General features: G+C 37.9%; 1 protein-coding gene across 1 annotated transcript in view; it reads right to left on the reverse strand.

Annotated features, from left to right (window-relative positions):
• Window positions 1-239: 239 nt before the first annotated feature.
• The window catches only part of LOC132300814 (uncharacterized), a 30,667-nt gene continuing 8,040 nt past the window's right edge, over window positions 240-22,866 (reverse strand). The window contains exon 2 of the mRNA XM_059798057.1: window positions 240-2,808. Within this exon, the coding sequence (XP_059654040.1) occupies window positions 2,725-2,808 (84 nt within the window). The 3' untranslated portion in view covers window positions 240-2,724. The remainder of the gene's footprint in view (window positions 2,809-22,866) is intronic.

Genomic DNA, 22,866 nt, shown 5'->3' on the forward strand with positions numbered 1-22,866 from the left:
TAAAACAACAAATTGGGGAAAAACGGATGCGGCGCCAAACTGCCACTGCACGCACACAAACAATAGTGGCGATGACAGCATCGAAACTGCAATTGAGCCATGAAGCCCATGGCGGCGATGGAACAATGTTCAAAAATTCAAAGCTGGCTTCGGAGACAAGGCCTGAGCTAGAAAGGCCGAATTATGTTCTTTGTTTTTAATGTATTCTTCATCTTGTGAATAATTTCTTCTTCTTCCTCTTGTGTTGTTTTTTTTTTTTTTTTTTTTTCTGGTCTAATAATTTCCTTTGTCATTTAAAGATTTAAAGAGATTCAATCAATGACACGAGGAAATTAAATTTGGTGCAATGCAAGGAACGGCTAATATTACTTTTAAATAAACACTGCTCTAATTTTTTTTAGTGCAAGAGAGAATAATTTGACTCTTATTGTTCAAATTGAAATCCTGCAAAGTGGGGTAATTCAGAGGCAGCCAGATGATCAGATGATTTATTTATCAATTCCATTTTTTTGTGAAGTGGGGCAATTCAGAGCCGCCAGATGATCAGACAATTTATTTATCAATTTCTTTTTTTGTTGTTTATATGATGTGCGAGTTATTGCTTGGTATGAGATAAATTAGGAGGCAATGTTTTCATTTTGTTAAGTAGTATATAAAGATTTTTTGCTGCATATATATATATATATTTCTTGCTAAAAATGATGGCATTGCGAGTGTTTTTGGTTCGATTTTGGAATCTTGTTGCGTGTTTATTTTAGCAGAAATAGTTTACAGAATGTTATTTTAAGGTCAAAGGGAGTGCTTGGAAAGGTTTTGCGCGCACACGTTGTATCATATCAAAATGTAGCCGGTATAACAAACTAATTACAATTTTCTATTTACTGGTAGAAGTGAATTTTACCATCTAAAGAAAAGTATTATTGATCTCAAAAAGTTACTTGACCTTTAAACCTGTCTTTTAGAAATCACATGTTTTAGATTTGCTGGATGGATTACAATTATTTTCGAACAAAATATACGAGGAAACAAAAAAAAAAAAATCATAAATTATTGGTGCTTAACAAATAGGTTATATGTTTTTTTTTATGAATTTTTATGTTAACCAATAAATTTTTTTTTTTTTTTTTTTTGTTTTTTTAGTTTTTGTTTTTGTGTTTTTTTTTTCGTAGTTAAAAGTAAACAAACGTACACATCTACAAGATAATTACTGATATGGAAAATATAGTACAAAAGCAAAATGCAGCCAACAAACTACAGCAGATATGCAGAAACATATCATTTGACAACATACTACAGCTAAAAACAAAAAAACACACGCACACAACTATCATCACAACAAAACGAAGAGTTCACACAAGCCTACTAACAAAACACCACACCAACAGCAGAGTACACACAAGCCTCAACCCAAAACAGTATCTAACAAGACCCCAAAAAAGACGCCGATACAACAGCAGATATGCAGAAACACATATTGACAACAAAACCAAGCTGCAAGCCTTTGCTACAAACAACAGCAAAGCTGATAAAGAAAGCCACCATGTGCAACAAAAGTTTGTCTAGACAAACTGCTCTAAAATGCAAAAACTCCCAAAAACGCCTCTCAACCAGCATTTGATTTTGTGCAGAGTTTCTTCATATTTTTTAGGCCCAGAAATCTGCTTCTAATGAAATTGATAATTTTTGCTTCAATTCAAATTTCTCATAGAATTTGGCATTTCTCACTAACCACACAAAATAGACGGTAGCTGCAAAAGAAAGACTACTAACCATATACTGATCATACTGAAGCTGCTTAAACTTGAGATTTGAAGAACGCCAGTCTAGGATTACAAGTTATTTGATTTGGCCAAGGTATAGGAAATCGGGAGTTGATTCTAGCCCACATCCTGCTAGTTTCTTGACATTCAAAAAAATAAGTGCGAGTGAGTTTCAGGCTTCACAATTATGGGATCTATCCCCGTAAAGTCCAACCAACTTAATTCAAGGTAACCCTACAATAGTCCCAAGTCTCAAATTGAATATCTTCACATAACAAAAGTAGACATAATTTTGGTACAAAATGTTGAACAAGGAGGTGCATCAAATGAGATGTGTGTATTTTAGTACCCAGCGATCTTGTAAACCGTTCTGCAGTCCTGGACCACCATATTTAGAACTTTATATATATATTATGTAATATAGAAATGAAAAAATAAAAAATAAAGAGTTTATAAATGCAATTCTTAGGCATTCCATTAGGTATTGAAGTTTCATAAACAACGATTTATTTGACAAACCATGTACTATCAACAAGATCTAAATGGAACAGTACATACTAATAGAAGATTAAATAAGAGAAACTGACAGTTTAAAAAAATTCAATCAAGAATGAAATGTAAAACATGATGAAATACAGTTATAACAAAAACAGTATACATTAATATTTCCAAATGCATGTAGGCAAGCTTGTTGGGTTTATATCATGTTATGACTTAAAGTGGAAGAGCGGATTTAGATCTTTTGTTGCAGAAAGAAAATAGCCAGGACCAAGCATCGTGGGCAAAAGCATATTTAAAAGTGAAGCAGATTAAAGAAAGAGTAGGAAATATTTCAGAACACAGTCAGTACTACTTAAGAGAAGTAGTATATTGCAAAATAGAAGAAAAAAGTTTAGTATTATATTGCAAAATAGAAGAGAAAATGCATTGAACTTTGTTCCCTAGCTGTCCAAACTGCCTTACTTTATTCCCTTCTGATATCCAAGCTGTTACTGATCTCTAAAGGAAATAGGCTTAAACCCCACCAGCCGGAGTGAAGATCCAAAATCTACAAATTCTGTGTTAGTCCTCAAAACATATACACTGAAAATAAGTGAACAAGTGGTAATGGAAGTGAAATTAGGAAACCTATGTTTTTCAAGCAGAACAAGGGAAAGACTGTCACTTCATAAAATTCAAAGGATGTGAAAATTTCAGTTACACATAAATTTTATATTGTGAGCAATACATTCACTTACTCACATTATTATATTGCGTAGTTAGTGCTGTTTTCAGTTGATCAGGCTCAACAATAGTTCCACGTAATAGAAGCAATCACCAGCATCATACAGAATCACAGAACGTATGAATTTGAAAGCAATAAAGAGACTGCAACTATCAGCATATCATACTTAAGCACATTCAATAAAGGAGGTATCCTTTATTTCCTTGACAAGTAAAATTGATTTTATAAATTGGATTTAACTTCCTAACCAATAACACAATTCCAAATACTCATAATTCCTGCCTCCAATGCTATGTAAAACAAAATGGGCAATTCATTTCCACACTGTCCAAATGCATGCGGAACACATCCTTCATCTTCTAAACACAATGGGTTTTCTGGCACTGTGCCATGATATGTTTGATTGAATTTAGAAGAAAATTACTATGGAAATGGATCATGTAAACATTTAATAAATATATATTGTTACATTGTAATTTACATTTCTTTGAAAATCATTAGTCTTTTTTGTAGTGCAGATTGTTAAAAGAAAAAATAATATTAAAAGAGAGGAGAAAAGGCCAAGCGTTTGTATATTATTCCACACATACAAACTGTACAATAGAGACTTATGTATAGGAAAGTGTTAGGGGTTGGTGAGTGCTATACAAGGCAACTAGGTTGGTGAGTGCTATACAAGTAAGCTATACACAGGGCCGACTCCATACAATTGGATGCCTAGGGCGAAAACTTTAATCAAGGCCTCCAACACTACAATCTTCTTTATTTCCTTTACATTGGCTTTATTTATTTTTATTTTTATTTTCATTTTTCTTCTTTGGATAATTTCACCATTAGCTACCACCACGGCATCGAGTTTCTTCAACTCCAAAGGATTCCAACTCCAATTACTTACACAGGCATCGTAGACACAACTTACACAATTTTATTACACTGGCGCACCTTTTTTTTTTATCACTCCTTCAACATGCTCGCACACACTTACACAAAACAGCTCTCACTCCCATCTAGGCAAACACCACATACACAAAGATAATTACACACACTAATGCATAACAACCACACCAACATACACACAAATTCAACTAACACAAATCATACACCACACAAATTCAAAATCGTCAAGCACCAAGACATTGTATCATATTATACTACTATCGTTATTTTTTTCTCTGACAGTCACAAGAATAATGGGAAGTATTTGAAATCATGTAGGAACAAAAGTAAGATTTACAAAACCTCAAGGGGTTGGCTCAAATGAGTAAGTCACTTGGCCCTCTAAGGTTTGACTCCTCTTGCATGCAAACAATTCCTTGTGAGGGGAGTCTGTGAGTATCAACTAGGAAAAAAAAACGAGTAAGATTTACAAGAATGATAACATTATTTAATTTTTTTTTTTTTTTAAAACAACTTCTTAATTTTTGATGATTGTAATTGTTTTTATTTTTTATTTTTTATTTTTTTCTTTCTTTCCTCTAGACAGTCAGGAATGGTGGGACAGAATAGCTTTCCCTGCTTTCAGTCCTTGGCTGACAGTAGAGGAGAGGGAATTTGACAATCAAATACAGCGAATTCCAGGGTAGAGTTATTGTACTTTCTTTCCTTCAATAGCTTGCAGTAATGGAAGAGAAAATACGAGTCCAAAGGCAAGGTAAGAAAGGGTTTAGATAATGGAGATATTAACTCTCTCAGGAACCAGTAACAGTAAACAATGACAAATTAAGACCGATCAGATTCGAACTTTTCCTAGAATAGTTTCCAGTGCAAAATGAAATTCATAGGATATATATATATATATATATGAGTAATTCAAAATAGAAATATAATATTGATAGGATCCGATTCATTTTAGAAATGAATAAATCAAATAGGATTGATTATGTATCAAAATTTCATTACTACATCAACGGCTTTTTTTTTTAAAAAAAATTTTCATGTTTCAAAATAAAGTTAAATTCGAGAATTTACATTTTCAAACCAAATAAGTTGGTAGATTCGTAACTCGAGTTATTAAGTTAGAAGATACCATATGAACATGGAAAAAATGTGTGAGAGAAGTAGCAGAGTCCGTCTTTTGTGTTATTAGAATTTATCATGGATGTAGTTTAATAGATCATTACATCAACTTTTTTTAAAATGATCCATATAAATATTGGAGAGAAAATATAAATAATAAATTTTATAATGAGACTTACATTTTTTTTTTATTAAAAAAAAAAAAAAAAAGGTTACTTGGAGGAAAAAAATTTAAGAAAAAGAATTAGGGGGCCTTTCCGCAAACGGGGCCTTAGGCAACTGCCTATGTCACCTAAGGCTCCTGCCGCCCCTGGCTACACAAGGCAATTGGGTTGGTGGGTGCTATACAGGTAGACAATAGGGCTGAGGTTTATTACCATGAAAACAATGGAGCATTTTGTTCACTAAGGCTGTCTCAAGTTCATCCGCTAACCTAGAGTTTGTCCCACAATGCAGATCGGAGGACAAGGTTAACATTGAAGATTCAGATGTTGCTGAAAAAGTTGATTACTGGTGTAACTCTATCATGGGCTATGTGGTTGGTAAACGACCATATCTCCCATTTTTCAAGAGTTTCTTATTTAGGGTTTGGAAGCCAAAGGCAGACATGAAAGTGATAACTTGAGAGATGGGTTTTTCATGGTTTGATTTGATGATACAGATGATATGGAGAGGGTTTTACCCAGGATACACACGTAGGAGGGTCAACCTATCATCATTACAAAATGGCACAAGGAGTTTAACTTGCAGAAAGATAGTTTGGGCTCGGTTCCAATATGGATAAAGATACACAATCTAACAATTCATTGCAGAGGTATCAAGGCTGTATCCAAGATCTGTTCGAAGTTCTCTAAGCCTTTGTTCGTGGATGAGTTATCTCTTGCTAGGGAACGAGGATCGTACGCACAATGAATGGTAGAAGTTGATATACTTGCTAGGGAACGAGCATAGTTGTTAAAGGCTCAAGACGCACAAAAGCGCAAATGCCTCCTGGAGCCTGAGGCGCAAGGCGCAAGGCGAGGCGCGCGCCCAACTGAAGCAAGGCGCATGTTGGAAAAAAAAAAAAAAAACAAAACCCACCCAATAAAGTATTAAAGATGCAATAGTATATATGAAGATGTAAAAGTCAACTAAATGAATTACTTAAGTTAAATATTCAACAAAAAGATGCCAAAACCAAGTAAATCAAGTACTTGAGTTCAACAGTGAATAATCAAACATATTAACATAAAGAGCAAAATTTACATGTTTCCATTTTCACCGAGCTTAAGTATAATTTACTGAAGAGCAAAAGAATTTGGAGAAAAAGCAGTCCGTGACACATGATTACACCAAAAATATTAGTTACTTTCTATTCAGCTCATCATGGATTTAACTCAATCATTACCTTAGGAAAGTGGTATATATGCAAAGCACTTTTTTATCTTCTTTGTGCCTAATGGTCCTTAATACTCGAGAATATTAATTATCACAAAAGTTGAAGCTGCCAAAAATTTCGATCCAACAATGTATACCAAGATTTTACAAAATTAGAGTACACTTAACTAATTATTTCATTTTAACAAAATTTGATAAAAATGCATTTCCTCAAACCAACAACATGTTAGAATGGAACAAATACAACTGTTCACACAAATAAATCAGGTAAATATAAAGTACCTCACACAAATAAATAAAAAGAAGAAGAAGAGAAGACAAAAAAAAAAAAAAAAAAGATAAGAAAAAAAACTGGAGAAAGAAAAAATAAATAAATAAATAAATAAAGAAGAAAAAAGAGAGCCGAGACTCAAGAGAAGAAGAAAAAAAAAAAAAAAAGACGAAAAAAACTGGAGAAAGAAAAAATAAATAAATAAATAAAAATCTGCCAAGAGAGAGCCGAGACTTGAGAGAAGAAGAAGAAAAGAAGAAAAAAAGAAAAAGAAGAATAAAACTGGAGGAAAAAAAATAAATAAAAAAAATAAAAAATAAAAAGAAGAAGAAAAATAGAAATAAATGACATAAATATCTGGCAAGAAAGAGCCGAGAGGCCCCAAACTCGAGAGAAGAAAAGAAGAGAAAAGAAGAAGAAGAAAAGAACAAAAAAAGAAGAAAAAAAAAAATATGACCGAATCACCGATCCGGCAGATCCGAGAAGAGAAGGAGGAGAGAAGAAGAAGAGAAGGAGAGAAGAAGGAAAGAAGAAGAAGAACTAACCTGCCAGGAGAGAGCCGACGCAGATCCGAGAGTCCCGAGTGAGTACTTCGCTGCCTCTATCAGTCTGTCTTCTTCTTTCCTTTGCTTCTCTTTTTTTTTTTTGTTTTTTATGTTGCAAACTTGCAATAGGCTTTGGCTTTGAGCTTTCTACTTAATTAAGTAATAAAATAATACAATACAAATAATATAACAATACAGAGTCACAAACAAAACAAAAAAAATAACGAAAAGAAGTTAAAAACAACAGTTTCATGCAGCGCGCCTTTCTAGCGCCTGTAGCCTGGCGCCTTGCTCCTAAAGGCGCACGCCTTATATAACCCAACCGCCTTGAGTGTACACTCAAGGCGCTAACCTGGCGCCTGGAGGTGCGCGCCTCCAGCGCCTTTGACAACTATGGGAATGAGGATCGTACGCACAATGAATGGTAGAAGTTGATATACATGAATCTTTTCTAGAGAAGGTGGTGTTTATTTTGCATGGTTCTTTGTTATCTGCAACCATTGAATATTCATGGAAGCCACGATTGTAATATATGTCATGGTATCGATCACTTGGTGGAGGCTTGCCCCAAGAAAGTTGTGGTTACGAAGAAACCTAATCAGAAGGTTTGCAAGGTGAAACAGAAGGGGGAATTTATAGCAGAAGGAGAAAAGGAGATAGATCCAAATGTTGGAACCAATGGTGTTGAACTGTCGATTCAAGCAATGCTGATTGGAGTACTGCGAATGTAGATACAACCCATGAGCCTGTGGCGGATCCAATCACGGCAAGTACAAAATCTCTACTTGAATGACATATACTGATAATGGATCCCCAAGTTCAAGAAAGGAAAGTGGGGAGAATACCATTACTAGTATTAGTTCTCATATTCAAGGTGTCTCTAGCGCTTCTGAAGTAGTAGTGGTGAAAAACCCTTAAGGAGGTACATAATGAAGAAGATGTTGCAGAACTTTAGCAGGAAACTCATATTCAAGGTGTATCTAACGCTTCTGAAGTAGTAGTGGTGAAAAACCCTTTTAAGGAGGTACATAATGAAGAAGATGTTGCAGAACTTCAGCAGGAAATCCAATCTCCCATTGCTTCTTCTCCTATGATTTTGTTACACAAAATTCATCAGAGCAAAAGAAGAAGAAGAAAGAGGTTGTTGGTGAGGTTACTCAGAGGGTGACGAGGGCCATGGTAGCTTTGGGTGGTACTCCACCCCAACTTGCCCGATGATAGGGTGTTGGAATGTAAGGGGCTTGAATCACCCCAGAATGCAAGGGGAGGTGAGAAATTGGATTTCACAAGCATCCCTGAGCTTGGTGTTCTTACTGGAAACAAGACCTAAAGAAGGTAATTTTGTTAGAATATCTACTTCAATCAGAAGAAAATTGTCGCTCCCTCTTAAGAAGTATGTTAACCAATCAATGGCCCTTGGGTCCTTATGGGTGATTGGAATTCAATCAGATTTAGAGGGGACAAAATTGGTGGGAATTCTTATCCTCAAAGGCTGCTAGATGCTTTCAACTCCATAGTGGATCATAATGGCATTACACAGATTTCTATGATTAATGAAGGCAGGACATGGTCCAATAGACAGATGAGATTGAGCAAAGTTAGATAGAGCATTTGCTAATGCATAGTGGTTTTCTACCTTTCTGAACACAAAGGTGAAGTTAACACCAGCTAGCTGTTCTGAACATTATGGGATGCTTTTGTTATCTGATTCTCGAGTGGCTAAAGACTAACCTTTAGATTTCTAAAGGTTTGGCATGATCGGAGTTATTTGGAGGATGCTATTTTATCTACTTGGAATGAACCTGCTAATTGATGAAGAACCAGGTATGGCCCGAGAACTTGAAGTCCACATGGCCCACACCTACTATTGGAGACGTGGGAAAGAAATATATAATTAGGGATTTTTGTCCAATTATTATTATTATTGGATTTTTCAGTAATTTACTATTTTAGGATTTTATTTATGGTAGTTCGGTTGATTATGGTTTTCCTTGATGCCTATTTATACGTGGGTTATCAACATTGTTAAGTGACCATTTTATGATTATTGATTATTGAATATTGAGATATTATTGTCCTCGTTTTGATTTCTTCCTTCCATTCTTCTTCTCTTCTTCCTCATTCTTGTTACATTCTCTCTCATTCTATTTCTTGTTACTCGGTTCTACATCACAAATGGTGACCCTCTAAAGAAGATGTGTGGTAAACTTAAAACGGTGAAATTTGCTGTGAAGAATTGGAATCTTACTCAATTTGGATAAATTTATCATCAAGTGGTTGACGCTAAAGATAAGTTAGACATAGTTCAGATTAGTCTTCTTTATGATCCTCTTAATCAGAACCTCATTGAAGCAGAGAAAAGTGCAAGAATGAATATGGAAAAGGCTTTGAGAAATGAAGAAGTCCTTGGTCTTGGAAGGGTTGTTGATATTTGTTGAAGGATTTAAATATTAAAGTTACACCCTCTCTAACAGCTTAAGCTTTTAGAGTGGATGGACAGTTAACATGATATCAGAGCCAAGGGTCTCGAGTTCAAACCTCACCGTCAGCCTAATTAAAAATTGAAAAACACGTGTTGGACCAAAAGAAGCCACAATTGAGCTTACTCTTTTAGAGTAGATGGGTAGTTAACAATATTAATCACATTTCTGCTTGCAAGCTGGTATGAGATTTTGGGAGATCAAAGGACTGTCGATGGGTAGCCTGGTTTAAATACAAGCGCACTGCTGTCTCATCTTATTGGATTTCCATCCCTATGGCTTCACATTCCTGTATTTGGAAAAGAATGGTGGCACTGAGACAGTTTATGACTTAGCATATCAGTTTCATAATTGGTCTTGGTAATACAATTAACACCTCTTTGATGATCCTTGGTGCCAAGGCCAGACTTTGATCCCGAGGTTCTCTCACAGAATATGAAGGTGTTGACGCTAAAATTGGCTCCTAAGATCCGATCTTAAATTGAGATAGAGCGGGCGTGCCAGAACCACTTGTGTGGTTCAAGAATAAATTGTCAACTTTAGACCCTTTGAGCAAGTTCACTTTCAGGCGATGCGAGGAAAAAGGAAACAATAAAATTCCTCTTTTGAGTTCAATAATACCTTAGTTAAAAGGACTTTATCAGTGAATAATATATAGTAACGTATCAAGAGAATAGAAAGGGGAAGAAATAGAAATAGAAAATGATATGGAGAAAGAGCTATAGGGAGAGAAATAGAACGAGACTGAAATAGAGAGGGAGAGAGATAGATATAGCAATGATGTTATTTGAGGAAAGTGCTTGAGAAAGCAAACAAAATAATAAATTGATTCTGAGGGTGCTGGCTCCTTACAAAGCATGCCTATAGCATTATTTATAGAAAACTACGTAAAACAAACTCCTACATGCAAGTATTTCAAATACATCAAACTCTATTACATAATTAACTACTAAATTTAAATCAAATTCATCGATAACCTTCCTAACTATCAATCTAAAACAAACTAAATTACTGATAACCTAAATACTTAGCTACACTAATCCAAAAGATAAAAACTAAAACTGCAATCCTTATCCATTTTTAAATTCAGTACATATCCTTGCATGTTAGTTATACCCCATGTGAACCTGCATAACCATTTCCTTTAAACCCACTTGCAATCAGCCCATATACCAAACCGAACTTCCTCTCAACATTCAAAGCTAATCCTGTTGTCATATTTTCAGCCCAACAACAATTCAGGTCTCAACCCAAATCCATTGCTTAATCCAAATCCAATACTGCATACCTCCAGCCCAATGTCCTTACGGCCCAAATACCAAAATGGGTGTCAACAATGCCCCCCAATTTTGGTAGCCGTTTTAACCCTTCGGCTTCCAAAATTCAAATAACACCTATTACATTAAAAACATGAGTATACCATATAATTACCTAAGTATCATGATTGTTGGGACTTCCAAAAACCGTCAATTGCACTAATCTATCCTTTCAGTCATTAATTCTGAATCTAACCCTTTGGTATCCCTATGCTTCACGTCTCTTTCACATCCACAAAAAAAAAAACCAAACGTTTCCCTTCAAACCAACAAACTCGCTTCTGCCACAGTACTTCGTTCCCAAAATTTTCTGCAACTTTATCTTTCTTTTCTTTAATCATGGCTTCAAAACAAACGAAACTGGGTGATTTGAATTTGGAATCCCCTTTCCTAGAAGCAACATCACATACCCAACTGACCAAATCAGCGATCAAAACCCTAGACCAAAAAGAACTGGATATTACAACGTTAATCGATATCTCCGAAAATGCTAAGGGGCTTGGCCCAGCATTTCTGAATCGATTCCCTCCTTCGCTATCACCGATATATCCACAGGCTGAGCAACACCTTCCTTTCTCTAAACCTCTCTTCCTGACAGCAGAAGGGGACAGACTAACCCTCTCCGTCAGAAATTGGCATCCACCAATGCTCCAATGGAACGACTAGGTGGATCGTGTGTCTGCCGCGAAAGGAGATCAATGGAAAAAGATGGGTATCTTTGACCTCATCCATCTCAGTAAGATCCCTCTTACCTTTGACCGAGCTTTATTCTTTGCTTCTTTGCACTTTTGGTCCCCCACGACCAATTCACTACACTTGCACTGTGGCATGATGTCCCCCACATTGAGGGATGTCTGCTTTCTAACGGGTTTAAAACTTAGAGGGGATGAAATCAACTATCTCCTCTATGATGAAGACACTTCCTTTTACTTCCCAAAACAAAAAGGGCCTAAACCCTTTGTACAGTCGCATGGCCCATTTTTAAAAGAAATGTTGGGGGAAGAGGGAACTAAAGTAGATGAACAAGAACACATAGGTTTCTTGTTGCTGTGGTTGTGTAGATCTTTATTGTGTGCACCTGCTATTCAAATCACTAAAGATCTTACCCAATTGGCCATTGCATTATCCAAAGGAAAGCCCATGGCCTTAGCTCCATTTCTTTTAGCTTCCTTGTAGAGAGGTCTGTCTGATCTCACTACCTCCAATTTCTCAAGATCTAGAGGCCCTCTTTGGCTTTATCAATTCTAGCTACATGCGTACTTCCCTGAATTATCCTCCCCTATTCAGCTTGGTACTAGTGATCCTTTGCTGTTATTCGGGTATGCCAAACTAAAACCCAAAGATCACTCCTTTAATAATTGTTTTCAGTTTTTCTATCATCAGTGTAAAATCAGGACTCCATCTCAATTTCTTCCTTTCTCTAAATGTCGGTTAGCTCCATCCTGGTTATTTCCTCCCACTACCGAGTCTTCAACAGAACAAATTGAGCTTCACAACAACTCTTAGGATCATTTCCTAATTGCTAGGGATATTCCTTGTAATACAGTTGCTCCCCATCTTCCAAAGAGCCGAACCGGAGTAGAATTTTACAACCCGGTTCAGCTAGCTCGACAATTTGGATTGACCCAAATGATCCCAGTACCACCCCACTTTTCTTATAACAAAAACTACCATCGGCGGGTCAAGCTTTCGAACAGTGAACAATTTCAAGTTATCACCAACCGATTTACTCAGCGCCTTCAAGAATTCCATTTCAAACCCTTTCTGGAAGAACCACATACTGATCCAGCCTTTGAGACTTGGTGGTCATCATACATCAACTTTACTAGAACTGTAGATTCCAGCCAGCTTGTATGCAATCTTCTTGGATCCTACAAATTTATTTCCCTCAGTTTTCAAGGCGTAAACTCAATTGATCCCGTTGCTCTTACTACCCCTCCTGAGCCAGAGAACATAACAGACCCAACACCAAATCATCCTCCTCCAGCCGCTCCTGCAGGCAGGACCAGGTCTCGGTCTCGACAGAGTAAGTTATACACCTTCAATCTTTTCATATAAGCTTGCATTCCGTTTATACGCTCACTCATATGATTCCAGGCACACACTCCAATATACCAGAGCAATCAGTACCCACCAAGTCTGAAGAAACCCAAATTGATTTTCATGTCCCTCTGCAAAGTATACCCCCATCACCGGCTACTACCCAGGTAATACTCATAATTAATTCATCTTTACTCTCTTAATGCACATCATTTATTTTGCTAACACTTTTTATCAGAGAAAAATAAGACAGAAAACTGTTGGAAAGAAACCTGTAAAAAAATCAAGAGCCAAGAGACACTTTGTCTTGATTGATGATGATGATGAATTAGATGAGGATGAAGTCATGTCTAAGAAAAGGAAACCCATACATTTTATTAGATTGCTATGACTAAATCGGCATTATTTTCCAGAGAACTTCACAGACATGCCACAGTATTGATGAAAAAATGGAAATGTCGATAGGAAAAGAGCAAAGGTCCTCTCCAACAACAATTCCTCCAGTTTCTGCTAAACAACCAGCTGCAGCCTTCGTGAATGAACAAATTGGTGACTCTGATGAAGTAAGTTGTGATCTACATAGCTTACTTTATTTAGACTTGTAAGGATTGAAACTGGTCAAAAATATTTCAAGTACAAAAAGATTCGGCTACTCCATCCATTCCTGCCATCATCAATCCAAGTTCCCCTTTCGCAACCCTTGACTCTTTATTTGAGTCAGTATTTGATTCACCTGATCTTGAACCTCCTGCCGAAAAGATTTCTGAAACCCCCTTAGAAATAACAAAAGCCATTCAGCTATTGTCCCAGATGTTGCAACAGGACTTGTCCTCCATTCCTACCTTCAAAGCAGAACTTACTGAGACCCTCTCCTTTCTAAGTAGCTACCCAGGATTTTCTTTAATTGACCAATCCTTTTTCAAGAATTTCCAACTTCAAGTTCCCTCCATGATCACTTCTTATGCTGATTATACTCATACCATCAACCAATATGCTGCCAAGAACCAAGAGAAAGAGAAACTTTCTCAATCTTTAAAGTGTGGGAGAGAACTTCATCTGTCGTTGAAGAAAGAGGCTGCCGATTTGGATGTCAGGGAGAAAAAACTGCAAGCATAATTAGCTCGGCTTCAACAAGATAAAGCCCAGCTTGACCACAAGGTGGCAAATCTGAAGAAACAAACTGAATTTGATGCACCCAGGTTCAAAGCGCTTCAGGTTCAAGTACCAAAGTTGGAACAGTCGAGGAAACAGGCAGAAGTGAAGCTCACCAAAACCAAGGCCTCATGGACAGATATGAAGGCCAAATTTGAAGATTTTTGCCAAAAAGCAATCTTGAACACTTATATTTTTTTTATGAACAATTGGACCTTCTGGTATGTAATATGGGTTTTGAACTATTTTGCTATAACTGCCTTTATTTTAATGCATCTTTTTTTCTAACTACAAACTTATTGCTCCAAAACAACTTACAAACAAAATCGCATAAATACAATTCAAACTATTTTTTACTTAGTGAAGGTTTTCTTTTCCTCCATAAGTTCAAAAATAGTTGGCTTATATTTTTTAAAGTACCTTCCATTTATTGGTCTCTCATGGATTTCACCATCTAGATCTTCTAACCTGTAAGCTCCTCCATGCAATACTTGATGAACCAAATATGGACCCTTCCAAGTAGGTGACCACTTGCCATAAACTCTATCCACCTTTCCAGGTGGAAGAATTGTTTGCCAAATCATATCACCCTCTGCAAATGACTTGAACTTCACCCGTTTGTTGTAAGCCTTCATTACCTTTGCTTTATGGACCATAAGGTCGTCCAAAGCAAGTTTTTGGACTGCATCCAAATCTTCCAACTCGGCAAGCATTGCTTTGTTGTAATCGGCAGGTATAAGATTGTGTTGTAAGCCTACTCTTGCCGATTTTACATTTAACTCCATTGGCAGCACAGCATCATGGCCAAATGTAAGCCGATAAGGAGTTGTCCCTGTACTTGTTCGCTTTGAATTTCTGTAAGCCCACAAAGCTTCTGAAAGGGTTTCATGCCAACGCCTTAGCTTATCTTTTATCATTTTCTCTATAATTTCAATAACAACTTTATTTCAAGCCTCTGCTTGACCATTCCCTTGAGCATAATAGGGTGTTGAAGTTACCATCTTTACTTGCATATCAATGCCGAGTTGTAAGACTTCATTTGCTCGAAACACAGATCCATTATCGGCAACAATTGTTTCAAGTAAGCCAAATCGGTGAAAGATATGTCGCTCCAGAAACTGTATCACCGTGTTGTGAGTTGCTAAGACATATTCCTCGGCTTCAACCCACTTAGTAAAATAATCGATAGCTAAAATAATCCAATGATGACCCTTTGATGAAGGAGGATTAATCTTGCCGATTAGATCCATGGCCCAACCTCTGAAAAGCCATGGTTTAACAAGTAATTGCATTTCTATTGCTGGAACCCACTGCACTGGACCATGTTTTTGACAGTCTATACAACCTTTTGCATTAGTCATACAATCTTTTCTCATTCCAGGCCAATAATATCCATATCGGCGTATCAACCATCTCATTTTTATGCCGGCTTGGTGAGCTCCGCATATCCCTTCATGTACCTCGGCCATAATCTTCAAACCCTCAAACTTACTAATGCACTGAAATAACAAACCATTATCAGCCGATCTTCTATAAAGATCTCCATCCATAAGCACATAATCGACTACACTTCTTTTTATTCTTTGATTGGCTTGTGGAGTTGGATGTTGCAAGAACAAGATGTAAGGGATTCGCCAATCATCATCATCCAACTCGGCAACATTAGTTGCAAAAACTTCTTCCATAACTTGGTTTCTTGTTTCAGCCGATGGAGGAGATCGGCGTGTAATTTTCATTATCCTTTCCTTCATACCACTCGGCACCCTGACTCCTGAAGCAGTCTGTGCTAAATCATTAACTATTTTATTCATGGCCGTTGGTCTGTATTCCAAAGTCACATTGTGAAATTGGTTGACCAATTGGGTTGCCAACGAATGAAATGGTCTCAATTACCAATTCAAACATCTAAAGTCTTTTGAGATTTGATTAATCACCAAACTTGAATCTCCCACAATGTGGACGTCTTTGACTGCCATTTCTAGCAGAATTTCCAAGCCAATAATTAATGCTTCATACTCGGCTTGGTTATTTGAACACCTGAAATCCAAAAAAGAAGGAAAACGAAATTTGATTCCCTGTTGGGGATATTATAACTATACCAGCTCCCGAGCCTTCACTGGTACTCGACCCATCGAACATTAAAGCCCATGGAGTCATGAATATGGATGCCGAGTCGAGCTCATCAAATACTTGTGACACAATTTCAGGTGAGGGATGATCGGCAAGAAAATATGCCAAAGCTCTTCCCTTAATTGCCTTTTGTGGAACATATGCAAAGTTGAATTCCATTAATGCTAGAGCCCACTTGCCGATCCAGCCTGTGATTAATGGCCTTGATAGCATATACTTTATAAGCTCTGTTTGACAAACAATATAAACCAACACAGGCAATATATAGACTCTTAATTTCATTGCTGCAAAATACAAAGCCAAACATAATTTCTCAATCGGCGTATATCTACACTCGACTAGAGTTAAAACTCGGCTGAGATAATATATTGCTTGTTCATTTCCTGCTTCGTTCTCTTGTGCCAGCATAGCCCCAATTGATTCTTCAGCAGCCGATAAATACAACTTCATCGGCCATTTCTTCCTTGGCGGCATCATGACAGGACGACTTGACAAGTACTCCTTGATCTGATCAAATGCCCTTTGGTGTGTATCATCCCATTTAAATTCTTCCATCGGCTTCAACTTAAGTAGTGGGGAAAACACATGTAACTTCCCAGCTGTATTAGCTATAAATCTCCTAAGATAGTTCACTTACCCAAGTAACCTTTGCAACTGTTTCTTGCTTCTCGGTGCACTAGCATCAATAATTGCCCTAGCTTTATTCCTATCGATCTCTATACCCCTTTGATAAACCAAGAAACCCCAAAAGTTTCCTACCGAGACTCCAAAGGCACACTTTATTGGATTCATTTTTAGCTTATGGGCCCTCATCCTCTCAAAGGATGCTTTGAGATGAACCAAGTGCTCCTTTTTTGTTGCTGATTTTACTACTACATCATCAATATATACCTCCATAAACTTGCCGAGCATATCATGAAAAATCGAATTCATAGCCCGCTGATATGTAGCACCAGCATTCTTCAAACCAAAAGGCATTACCACCCACTCAAAAGTTCCAATTGATCTAGGACACCTACAAGCTGTTTTTGGAATATCCTCCTCGGCTATATAAATCTGATTATAGCCTGAGTGTCCATCCATAAAAGACATAATTTGGTGCTTTGTAACCACATCAATCAGTTGATCGGCTATCGGCATTGGGTACTCATCTTTTGGGGTTGCCAAGTTTATGTTTCGGAAATCAACACATATACGTAATTTTCCATTCTTCTTGATAACAGGAACTACATTTGATAACCATTCAACATACCTTGTAGTTCGAATGAAACCAGCATCCAATAATCGTTTGATCTCCACCTTGACTTTGTCTACCACCTCTTGAGACATTCAACGAGGTGGCTGTTTATATGGCTTGTAGCCATCTTTAATGGGCAGCCGATGTTCTACCAGATCTCTGGATAAACCCGGCATTTCCTCATAATTCCAAGCAAAACATGCCGATAACCTTGGCTTGCAACTCTGGTTCTAACAGTGCACTGATATAAGTTGGTCTAGGCTCTGCATCAGTGCCTAAATTCACCTCCTTTAATGGATCCAGAGTTTCTGCTTTAAGATCATCAAGCTTAGATGGTGCCAATTCCAAGTCTTCCAACTAAATAGCATCCAACTTTTTATTATCGATGTGATCAGCTTCTGCAAAATTAACCGATGGTCCTGGCTCTATTGTTGCTTCTTTTTCTAGCCGTTTTTCGGCTATGTATGCTTGTAACCTAATGCAAGCGGCCCTAAAGGCCTGCTGCCGAGCAGCTTCTCTTTCAAGTTTCGCTTCTATCAACAACTTCTTCAATTATAGTAAGCCGAGGGAGCTCTACCTTCGCCGAGAATTCTCCTGCTGCAACTCGCCAATTTCACGATCGGCAAGACTTCTTCCCATGGTTGCTGATGTAGGTCTTCCATCAGCTCCTGTTCCCGCAAATTGAATAGGAACACATTCTTCGTCATACAAAATAGCATCTGCCGAGTACACTTTTGCCACGAATGGCTTGTCATCGGCATTTACTATCTTCACCTTATCTTCATCCCAAAAGATCAACATCTGGTGTAAAGATGATGGAATACACATATTTGGATGAATCTAGTCATGGCTTAATAACAAATTATAGGAAGCCGTGGACTCGATAATAAAAAATGCCGCAAAAGATGTTCTTCCTCCAATTTCAACCTCCAAGGGAAGAATTCCTTTTGTGCTAGTAGATCCTCCATTAAACCCGCAAAGTGCTACATCAGTAGGAATAACATCTTCCATACTCTTACCGAGTTTCTTCAAAGTATTAGCCGGAATAACATTTAAAACCGAGCCATTGTCTACCAAAACTCGGTTAATAGGTTGACCTTCTACCCATACCTTAACATACAAAAGCCTGAGTTGTTGAGTCATTGCTAACAAAGGTTTCTCAAAGACAACCTTCTCTATCGATTCTGAGGAAAGGATTGATAAATTTTGAATCGGCTGATTTCTTCTTTCTTCTTTACATCCATATTCTGTTTCCTTCTTATTTTCTGTACTTGCAGTTGATGACGATGGGGCCTGGAACAATGCTGGTAAAACAAATGCCATATTACATGACATTTCATCTGGGAAATTGCCAAATTGAATTCTGAACTCATTTTTACGTCTGGGCCATGTCGGCTGATGCTTCTCTTCCTCATCCGGTTGGTCTTTATCTGGCATACTAACTTCCTCAACAAACTCTTCTTTGCTTACCTCTTCAGTTTTCCTTTTTTCCTCAGCCCTTCTCCTTTGTTCCCTGCGTTTCTGAGATCGAGTAAGGCGTCCATTCTAATATTGTTGAACTTTAGGGAATTTTGGGTGATTGACTCGAGTCCATTTGTCCTCTACTGAAATTGTTTTGGGTTTTACATCCCGCACTTTATATGAATCGGCTCCCCTTTGTACCCAAATTTCTGATTGAACTGGTGACCGCCTTTTAAAACTAGGATGCCAATTTTGTGGACGAAATCGGCTAAATATATTTCCTTGCCGATTCTGCTTCTCCGCCTTCACATGACTGCTGCTAGAATCATCTTGCCGAAGTTGTTCACCAGGCTTAATTGTGAATGTAAGCCTCTCAAGAATTCCTTTCTTCTTTGGTTGAACCTTCATGGTCTCTTCTTCTTTAGGCTTCTGCCTTCCCTTGCAATTTGGGCAACAACCCTGGTCTATCAGGGCCAACTGAGCCTCCCTCAACTGTTTCTGCAGCTCTGCCATCTTTTCAAGGGTCACACTTGATGAAAGGAACTCGCCCGATGCCCTTTCAGCCTCCTGCCGATTTTCTTACTTGGCTAAGCTTATCACATTAGTAGACGCGATTGTGGGGAATGGATTGGTATCCACCTTCATGGTCTCTGAAGTTTTCTCTGGGAACTTCGAAGTACCTTCATCGATAGCTTTCTGCAATACACCTCGTAGAACAGTACAATCATTAGTAGCATGGTTCCAAGAGTTATGATACTTACAATACTCTTTTCCTTTCAAGTCACTTGCCGATGGAATCTTATGCCCTTTCGGCAAAGATATCATCTTATCGGCCATCAAGTGATCAAAGATTTGATCTATTTTTGACAAGTCGAACGAATTACTCTTCCCGGTATCGACAGGACCTTTCTTTGCTGCCGATGTTGATGATGATGATGCATTGCTCCCCGTGGTCGGTTTAGGTTTAACCAATGCCTCACAAAGGTATGGCTTTTTGATATTGACTTCTGCAACGTCAATTTCTAATTCATCTCCAACTTCTGCTGAGAATACCTCATAATTAGGGTCCTTGTACCAAGTACCCTTAGAAGAATTCTTCCTTTCTTTCTCTTCTTTTAGTATTTCCTCATACTGAGAAGCCCTGTCTGCTAAATTGAAGAGATCTTGAAACTCAACTCCATCAAACCTCTTGCGATGTTCAATGTCTAGACCATTCAATGCCAATTTAATGTATTATGGTTCTGGCAAACTTACTCGGCATTTGAGTTTAGCCTTTCTGAACCTAGTAATAAAAGTTTCAACCGATTCGCTCAGCAACTGAGTTAAACGGGATATATCTGCCAGCATAGCTTCTGTCTCTGTTCGGTAGAATTGAGTATGAAAAGCCTCCTCCATTTCGTCCCATGTCCGAATAGAGTTGGCTGGTAAATTGCTGTACCATTCAAATGCCGCCCCAGCGAGAGAGCTAGAAAATAACCTCATCCTCAACCAAGGACTAGGGCCTGCTTCACCACATTGTGCTGTGAACCTCGCAATGTGCTGCACCGTAGAAAAATTTTCCTCACCACTATACATGGAAAAATCAGGATACCGATAATTTCTAGGCAACTCATGGGCATCGACATGATCGGGATAAGGCTTTCTGTATACTGGCCGAGCACGTCTGCGTCCCTGTGCTACCTCAGCCTGTATTAAAGCCAGAATTTGAGCCCTATCGATCCCTGCATTTTGTCCCGGAGGATCATTTGGGTGTAACGGAACGAATGGATTAACCCATTCTCGTTGTTGATTAGCATTGCCTTGCCCCCCAGCAGCAGCCGGAGGTACCAATAGATTAGCCCTACCTTGGTTTTGGTTTTCAACCACCTCCTGCCGATCTCTCACCACTGGAATCGGCTGCATTGGTGGACGCTGCACATTCTGATTATGTTGATTAATCACCGGTGGTTGATACATTGGTGCTATAGTTACTGCCGGTGGATCTGACAATATTGGTGGGTTACCAATCGGCACGCCAAGAGTAGGATTCGGCACATTGCCAATCGTAATACCTAACGGTTGAACTGGCATCATGCTAATTGGCATTCCGAGAGTTGGATTTTGCAGCATTGCTTCTATCATTGTTGTCCTTGGTTCTTCAGGGATAATCACTTTTGATGAAGAAATTTGCCGAACCAATGACTCATGCACATTTAAGGCTTCGGCCTGATCAAATCGGCTTTGAACCACTGACAGTTGATTTGATACTGCATCCATTTTTTGATTCATCCCATCCATGCGAGCATTAACCTCTTGCTTCATCCCATCCATGCGAGCTCCCAAACGGGCCTCCTGGTTTTCCATTCCCTGCCGAATGGATTCAAGTATTTGCATGAATGGAGCATTCGATGGGAAGGAAGCTCCTGCTGTATGAGATCCGGCTTGACCAGTTGGCTGGACTTCCTTTTCTTCTTCTTCATTTGAATTCGTATTCTTTGTGTTCCTCTTGGGAGGCATCATTGTAAATAAATTATTCACCTAGTGGGTCCCACCGGGCCTGCCAAAAATGTTGACACTAAAATTGGTTCCTAAGATCCGATCTTAAATTGAGATGGAGCGGGCACGCCAGAACCACTTGTGTGGTTCAAGTATAAATTGTCAACTTTAGTCCCTTTGAGCAAGTTCACTTTCAGGCGATACGAGGAAAAAGGGAACAATAAAATTCCTCTTTTGAGTTCAATAATACCTTAGTTAAAAGGACTTTATCAGTGAATAATATATAGTAACGTATCAAGAGAATAGAAAGGGGAAGAAATAGAAATAGAAAATGATATGGAGAAAGAGCTATAGGGAGAGAAATAGAACGAGACTGAAATAGAGAGGGAGAGAGATAGATATAGCAATGATGCTATTTGAGGAAAGTGCTTGAGAAAGCAAACAAAATAATAAATTGATTCTGAGGGTGCTGGCCCCTTACAAAGCATGCCTATAGCATTATTTATAGAAAACTCCTACATGCAAGTATTTCAAATACATCAAACTCTATTACATAATTAACTACTAAATTTAAATCAAATTCATCGATAACCTTCCTAACTATCAATCTAAAACAAACTAAATTACTGATAACCTAAATACTTAGCTACACTAATCCAAAAGATAAAAACTAAAACTGCAATCCTTATCCATTTTTAAATTCAGTACATATCCTTGCATGTTAGTTATACCCCATGTGAACCTGCATAACCATTTCCTTCAAACCCACTTGCAATCAGCCCATATACCAAACCGAACTTCCTCTCAACATTCAAAGCTTATCCTGTTATCATATTTTCAGCCCAACAACAATTCAGGTCTCAACCCAAATCCATTGCTTAATCCAAATCCAATACTGCATACCTCCAGCCCAATGTCCTTACAGCCCAAATACCAAAATGGGTGTCAACAGAAGGGAGTTAAATCTTCCTAGAAATGCTTTTCTTAGCAGTTTGATTGTTAATGGTAGATGGTCTCTTCCAGCTCCTTCTACTCTTACAGTGATGCAACTTCAGAATTTCATTCTCTCAGTCCCAATTCACTCTGGTTTGGATTCTGTTTTATGGGACAATGGGAAATTTACTTTTTAGAAGGCTGTGGCTCTCTGGAGAGGATCTAAGCCTAGACTTGAATGGTTGAATTTTTGTTGGAATGGATCTAAACCAAGGGTTTCAGTAACTTGTTTGATGTTCCATGACAGACTCCCTACACTGTCTAATTTGAGAAATAGAGGTTTCTGCCTTGCACCAGTTTGTCACAACTGTCTTGATGGACTGATCCTAGAGACCAAATTTTCATCTCCTATCAATTTGCTGCAGGTGTTTGTAGATGGTTTTTTAAT

This window comes from Cornus florida, unplaced genomic scaffold (assembly GCF_030987335.1).
Source record: "Cornus florida cultivar Cherokee Brave unplaced genomic scaffold, ASM3098733v1 CherokeeBrave_3.0.0_Hap2_Chr03, whole genome shotgun sequence".
NCBI lineage: Eukaryota > Viridiplantae > Streptophyta > Magnoliopsida > Cornales > Cornaceae > Cornus > Cornus florida.